General features: G+C 44.5%; 1 protein-coding gene across 1 annotated transcript; it reads left to right on the plus strand.

The window, feature by feature from the left end:
* The first annotated feature begins 295 nt into the window (after positions 1 to 295).
* On the plus strand, positions 296 to 6,554 carry igf2a (insulin-like growth factor 2a). The gene is made up of 4 exons (XM_072671050.1): positions 296 to 574; positions 1,459 to 1,597; positions 3,874 to 4,052; positions 4,953 to 6,554. Exons 1-4 carry the CDS (start codon positions 503 to 505, stop codon positions 5,184 to 5,186), a joined length of 624 nt encoding a protein of 207 aa, XP_072527151.1. The 5' UTR covers positions 296 to 502; the 3' UTR covers positions 5,187 to 6,554.
* The last annotated feature ends 541 nt before the right edge of the window (positions 6,555 to 7,095 follow it).

Consider the following 7,095-nt stretch of genomic DNA (forward strand, 5'->3'; position numbering starts at 1 on the left):
GTTAAGTCCAATCTAGTGAAGCACTGTTCTTCTCAGTGGACATACTAGGAAAATCTGACAGCAGCTAGAGTGAAAAGTTCTTCCCAGAGCCAACTCCATCTAACCCTGTTGGACTCTCTCACTGTCTCACTCTCTCTCTCTTTTACTCTCCCTCTCAGAGTAAAGAGAGAGAGGGAGGGAGGGTGTGTGTGTGTGTATGTGTGTGTGTGTGTGTGTGTGTGTGTGGGGGGGGGGGGGGTTGGGGGTGTAGGCAGGCAAACCCAGGCCTCGTGGGGCGGGTGGAGGTATAAAACTGCCTCTCCACTCCCAGTCCCCCCCGACTGTCCTCTGAACTCTGAGACAGCCTCCAGCAACATCACCATCATCACCAACCGCGAGCAGCACCACAACCCCATCCCTCACCCAAATGCAACGGCGCGGAGAATAAGCCAAGCCCGTAGGAGCAGCAGTCCTGAGTCCCACACTCACACTCGGTTCATACACTGTTCATGCCCAAACAGCGATGGAGGAGCAGCCAGGAGCACAGCACTCAGTCTGCAGGGCGTGCAAGCGGAGCAACAAGCAGAAAGCAACGGTACGAGTCGCGTGCAACTTTTATACGCCTTTGTTGGGGTTAGTTTGGTGAGAAACGTAATGGATTGTAATGGTTTGTAATGGTGATACTTCTGGTAGGGCTTGTCTGGATTGTTTGGTAGATTTTAATGAATGATACTAGTCTAGAGGACAAGGTTGGGTGATGCACGAGCTCTATAACTATTGTGGAAGGGCTTGTCTTTATGCAGTTACGCTTTACGTAGGCTAAAAAGGGGAACGTGCGTGCGCATATTTCTTTACTTTGCTAATGCATTTCCCTTAATTCATGCATTTGCACCGATTGCATGTGGAAATTGCTATATGGTAAAGTTAAAGTTAAATTAACGCTCATCTTTTCAGTATACAGCTTTCATGCATGCATCAGTTGCACGTTTTTTTTCTGGGAATTGGGTTTTCTTTGAGTTATACTTAGTTTTTTTTTAATGCACGTGCTTCTTTTTATCCCGTTTCTTATTCGGTTTGGAGATGACTTGCACCAGCTGCACCCGTGCACACAGTTAAGGGGTATTATAGATGGGGAATACTGGCTAAAAAGATAGATTTCTTGCTTGTATCAGTTGCACGTGGTTGTTGTAGTAAATCGTGGGTATGCAAAATCATGCATACTCCAATATGGCAACTTTGCAGAAGAAACCCATGAACTTTCAATGGAAGTCAGTGTAAAACGATAGTATCCATTCATTTTGGAGCTTTCCTATTGTCGATCAAATGTTGACTCAGACAAACTGTCAGACTCAGATTATGTCAAAAAACAGCAATATTTGATATACTGCCTTGGTTTGATTGACGTCCCGTGTCCTAAACGCCTCTGGAGCTGGTAGACTGTATACTGATCAGTGGGACCCTGTCTTCGCCTTTCTGCAGATGCCTTCGTCGGGTTGCGTTTGGCTCTTCGCGGTGGCAGTGGCACTGTGCTCATCTCAAGCCTCGGCGGAGACCCTGTGTGGAGGAGAGCTGGTGGACACCCTACAGTTTGTGTGTGAAGACAGAGGCTTTTATTTCAGTAAGTGTCAGTAGTAGTGCTGGGAGGACTGGGCATTCAAAACACAAAGCAATGGTTTCCACTGCATGAACAGGCTGAGCTTTAAAGAAGGTGTTCAGCCCAACAGCAAATGCACATGAAATGTAGTTGATTGGCCAGGACAGGTTTGGTTTTCTCAAGTTTGCCCCTTTAGTTTTGCTCTGGAGCTGTGAAGGTCAGATAGTGTTAGTCTCGGTCACCCAAAAAGATGTACTTGGTAGCCTTGAAGCTCCAGTGAGAAACTAAAGAAGCAAACTTTAGACCCCAAACAGTTCAGCATAAAATCTAATTCGCTAGGACAGGTTTGGTGTCTGAGGTTTGCCTCTTTAGTTCTGCACTGGAGCTGTGAAGCTCAGATAGTGTAAGTCTCTAAAGAAGCAAACTTTAGACTCCAGACAGTTCAGCACAAAATTATATCTAATGTAAATCATTTCTCTCATCACCTCCAGTATAGTTGATTGGCCAGGACAGGTTTGGTGTCTGAGGTTTGTTTCTTTAATTTTGCACTGGAGCCGTGAAGCTAGTGTAAGTCTGTACAAGTAACTTTCATTACTTGGTAGCCTTGAAGCTCCACTTAAAAAACTAAAGCAGAAAACTTGAGAAGAAAAGACCCCAAACAGTTCAGCCCAGAATCTAATGTACATACTTTACAAGCACTGGAGCTGTGAAGCTCATATAGTGTCTCTGTCTCTGTCACCCAAAAAGATGTACTTGGTAGCCTTGAAGCTCCAGTGAAAAACTAAAGAAGCAAACAGTCCCATCACCTCAGATACAGTGGATTAGCCAGGTCAGGTTTGCTTCTTTAATTTTGCACTGTAGCCATGAAACTAGTGTAAGTCTATGCCACCCAAATGTCCATTTCTTGGTAGCCTTGAAGCTCCAGTGAAAACTAAAAAAGCAAACTGCAGACTCCCGACAGTTCAGCACAAAATCTAATGTAAATAATTTCTCTCATCACCTCCAATATAGTTGATTGGCCAGGACAGGTTTGGTGTCTGAGGTTTGCTTCTTTAATTTTGCACTGGAGCCGTGAAACAAATGTAAGTGAAACTAGTGTCACAGAAAACGTCCATTACTTGTTAGCCTTGAAGCTCCTCTTAAAAACTAAAGAAGAAAACTTCAGACCCCAAACAGTTCAGCACAGAATCTAATCTACATACTTTATTTCTCATCGCCTGAAATGTACTTGATTGGCCAGGACAGGTTAGGTGTCTAAAGTTTGCTACTTTAGTTCTGCACTGGAGCTGTGAAGCTCAGATAGTGTAAGCCTTGATCGTCCAAAAAGATGTACTTGGTAGCCTTGAAGCTCCAGTGAGAAACTAAAGAAGCAAACCTTAGACACCAAACAGTTCAGCACAGAATCAGATTCCCCTCACCTCAGATATATTCAGTTGGCCAGGACAGGTTTGGTGCCTGAACTTAGTGCCTCTTTAGTTTTGCACTGGACCTGTGAAGCTCATATAATCAATGGCACACAATAGCACTCATATAGTCTATGGCACTCAATAGTTCCTTTGGTTGTTAGCCTTGTAGCTCCAATGAAAAAGTCCAAATCCAATCCAATGTACATAAATGTCCCCTCACCTCAAATACAGTGGATTGGCCAGGCCAGATTTGCTTCTTAAATTAGTGTAAGTGTAGTGTAAGTCTCTGTCACCCAAAACATCTATTACTCAGTAGCCTTGAAGCTCCAGTGAAAACTAAATAAGCAAAATTCGCCAAAACCTGTCATAAGGAATGTCCTTGCCAGTTGTCTATATTTGAGGTGAAGGGAAAGCATCTGTGTGCATTAGAAACAGTAAAACATTGTCTGTGTGTTATTGCACACGGTCTCTTCTGTGTAAAGTGAATTACATGGTATTTCAAGTCTAATTCTAGGTTTTTACTGTATCTCTCGCAATTCTGTGCAGCAGCAGTGGACTTCCCCCTCTGGTGCTTCTCCTGTTGTTCTTTGGCTTTTATCTCTGTTGAGCAGGCAAAGGGCAAGGTTACAAAAATCTGTTTAGTTAAGCTACATCAAATAGTTTTTCCTGTCTACCTAGACTTTCAGAAGAGTGTTTGAGGTTAATATGCATAATAATCTCGTACCTGTACTATCACAGCTGCTAACAGTGCTGTTCAGCTGCTAACAGTTCACAAAAACCAAATCTCACCAACCATCAGAGAGAGTTGGGAGAGTGAGTAAATCGAGTAGAGTGTTTGTGGTCCAGGGGAACCCCAGCGTTGATGCTTTTTCCCTCTCTCTCTCTCCCCCCCAGGCAGGCCGCCATACAGATCAAACAGCCGCCGTTCTCACAGAGGGATAGTGGATGAATGCTGCTTTCGGAGCTGTGATCTGAGTCTGCTGGAGCAGTATTGCGCAAAGCCCGCAAAGTCAGAGCGAGACGTCTCCGCCACTTCGCTGCAGGTCATTCCAGTGTTACAGACCCTTCACAAGGTGAGCACGGCAGCTTATCGCCCTCTGAACTACTGCCAGCCAGCCACTGCGATCCTACTGAAAAATAAACAGTACTCGGTAAAGGAGGAGGTTTCTAATGAGGTGGGGATACCTGATACAGTGCTAAGCTGAAGCTACAGCTGAAACAGCGGAGCAGCGTAGAAAACAACAGAGATAACCTAAAAAGAGCTGACCATTGTAAAGACAATGACAACACTGAGACAGACAGCTCCACAAACACATGGCTGTGGTAACACAACACCGGCCTATTGGACAGCTTTTGGAATGATGTCATGATTCAAAGCACCAAAACAAGTGCCGTGCCACATTCTGATGAGTGGCTACGCCATGTGGTCTTGGCATGAAAATATGTTAAGCGTTGGCAAGACAGTTGGCCAGCTGGCCAGGGCTTGAATTTCAAAACAACAAAAACAAATAACTCAACAGCAAAACAATCGGGCTACGCTCAAGAACGGTACATTCACACTGAGTAGGTGTGCGGAATCACGCTCTAGGTGCACCTACAGGTCAGTGTGGCCTGTGCACAGGAGAGCTATTCTTGCAGTTTTTCGGAGACTGTTGTTGGTCCATTATAGCCGGTAATAACTGGAATGTTGTGGCTGTACTGGTGGATGGAGCTGGGACAGAACAAAAAGCAGCTTATGTTCGAGACATGGGTCAGAACTCTGGCATCACTAAATGCTACATGCCACATTTGAGCTAGAGAGCGACTCCACTGAGTAACGGCCGGCCCGATTCTGCCGACCCTTGAAAACTTCACAGGCATGGTAGAGTAATCAGGTCTGTCAGAGGCATGTTCTCGAAAGTTCACAGAGAGGTCTTACAGTAAGTGACTTGGAACTTGGTAACTCAACCTGTTCTGTTCGTTTTGCTTTGCAGGATGGCCCAAGGAAGCCCCATAATGTGAGGTTCTCCAAATACGACGTCTGGCAACAGAAGGCCCAGAGGCTGAGGAGAGGGGTCCCGAACATCGTTAATGCCAGACAGTTCAGGAGGCAAGCTGAGAAGGCCCAAGCCCTTGAAGGAGCTGATTTCCACCGGCCCCTGATGACCGTGCCCCACAAGCCCCCCGCTATGCGTCGACGCACCAGCGAACCCACCATATTCGACTGAATGCCAAAGGCGCCCAGCCAGGCGTCAGAAAAAGGGATTATTAAGCCCCCCTGGCCTTCTTCAACAGAGGCATTCTTCATGAACCCTGCCATCCAAGCATCCTTTGCAAATACAGATATGAACGTTCTGTGTTGTCTCCCACCTAACCCAGCAGAAGAGATGTTTAGAGCCGAATGAAAGAAACGATGGATCAGGCGACTGGAGAGACGAATGACTCACAAACCGAGCGGACGTCCAGAACTGACACTTTATGAGTCGCGAAAGTCTTCATTCCACAAAATCCAACTCCCGAGACAAAGACTGACTCTGTCTCGTTTGCACCTGTGATTCAAAAGTTACATTACAGGGAACGTCTTTGTGTTATTGAAATTAGATTCCCTTATATGCACCTTTCAAACCAACCCCCTCTTTGGTGCAATAATGAAGAAAAAAAACATCGGCAGGTTGCACATTGCCACGGACAATGATAATGGCACTATTGTTGTTTTTTTCTATGAACTGCTCGATATGATAATTTAATGGTGCTACCTTTGGGAACGAACTCAAAGAAGAGATGGAAAGCAACTTACTCTTGTTGTTGTGTTAAACTTTCCGTTTTAGGAAAAACAAACAAACAAACAAGCAAACAAGACAATGTTAGAGAAGCGAATCAAGAGTAGCTTGATCGGGGATGAGCTTAAGCAACTCAAGCCGTGCTCCGCAGACCATAAAGTGGGCTCTGGGGATTGAAGTGAAGCCCTGCGGCTGTCTCGTCAGATAGCTTTTAGGTCTAGAGTGAGGAAAACATCAAGGAATACCATTGTTGAGGACATTTGCCACCAAGTCATGGTTTTTGGACTTTGAGCAAGAGCAGTTTTAAGATGCCACATACTTGTACCATAACATTCCAGTCTAAATCTTTGCCATTTTATCCATTCTATCCTGTCTTTACTACATATATACAGTACAAAATGGAACAATCATTTCAGCGGGAACAGCAATAAATGCCTTCTTGCATATCTTCAGTGTACAACAGTAGTATTCCAGTGCTTTTGCTTGAAATGAAATACTTGAATATGTATAATTAGTCTCCAGGGACATCATGTCATTGACCTTATGAGTAGTCTGTATGAGCAGTTTTCTTGCAGAATGAGCCGCCAAGCGTTTTTTCCTTGGTTCAGATACAAATAATGGCACTGTATAAAGGCATTATTTATTTTGATATAAGCATATGAAAAAAAATATATATGGTCCCAATGATGGCACACATCCATAACTGGCCGATTTGTGCTACACTATCGTTTTATTTGTACTGCTTATGTATGTAGATGCTTTGTACCAAAAACATCTTCCCTTTTTTTTTAAGTAAAGTCAATGGAAGCTTCAAAAGTGTCTTGGTCTTCTTTCTCGCAGACTCGCCTTGCAAATCCGTTCCGCCGTGTTCACGCAAACAAGAATTACCCTTGCGTTCATACTCGTAGCGGGGGGCTTTGTGCATTTTTGCTGCAATGCTGATCATTTTCAACAGGCATGGACCTGGCCTCCCTCAGGGGAGGGTAAAGGCTGAGAACAGTTGCTGTTCATCTTTTACAGACTTCATTTTCTCAAAGGGTCGAAAGGTCAGCTCAGAGGCATGCGGCATTCATATAATCTGTGTGCCTTGTGGAGGTTTGTTACTTGTACTCAAGTGCAAGTTAATGCTAAACGTGTGAAAAGCAGTTAAACGGTGAATTAACAACAGTGAAGAAGAACCAGGTCCTACAGAAAAGCTCAGTATCTTCCCATAAGTCCTAAATACAGGTGTGGAGTGAAGTGGCCTGTTCATTTTAATTTTTTACCTTGTTTAACCCCACCCCCCCCGGCTTTGGCAATTGTACGCGCCTAAACCTGCACTTACTGGTTGTCTTCATTCCTTATGAATACTTGAAAA

Source organism: Salminus brasiliensis, chromosome 25, assembly GCF_030463535.1.
Source record: "Salminus brasiliensis chromosome 25, fSalBra1.hap2, whole genome shotgun sequence".
NCBI classification, from domain to species: domain Eukaryota; kingdom Metazoa; phylum Chordata; class Actinopteri; order Characiformes; family Bryconidae; genus Salminus; species Salminus brasiliensis.

What these genes read in the sequence shown, in the direction of transcription:
- igf2a (XM_072671050.1), top strand. Translation starts at nt 503, where the DNA reads ATGGAGGAGCAGCCAGGAGCACAGCACTCAGTCTGCAGGGCGTGCAAG. An exon ending in GCAACAAGCAGAAAGCAACG is followed by an intron (nt 575 to 1,458) that starts GTACGAGTCGCG and finishes GCCTTTCTGCAG; the next exon opens with ATGCCTTCGTCGGGTTGCGT. An exon ending in TGTTACAGACCCTTCACAAG is followed by an intron (nt 4,053 to 4,952) that starts GTGAGCACGGCA and finishes TTTGCTTTGCAG; the next exon opens with GATGGCCCAAGGAAGCCCCA.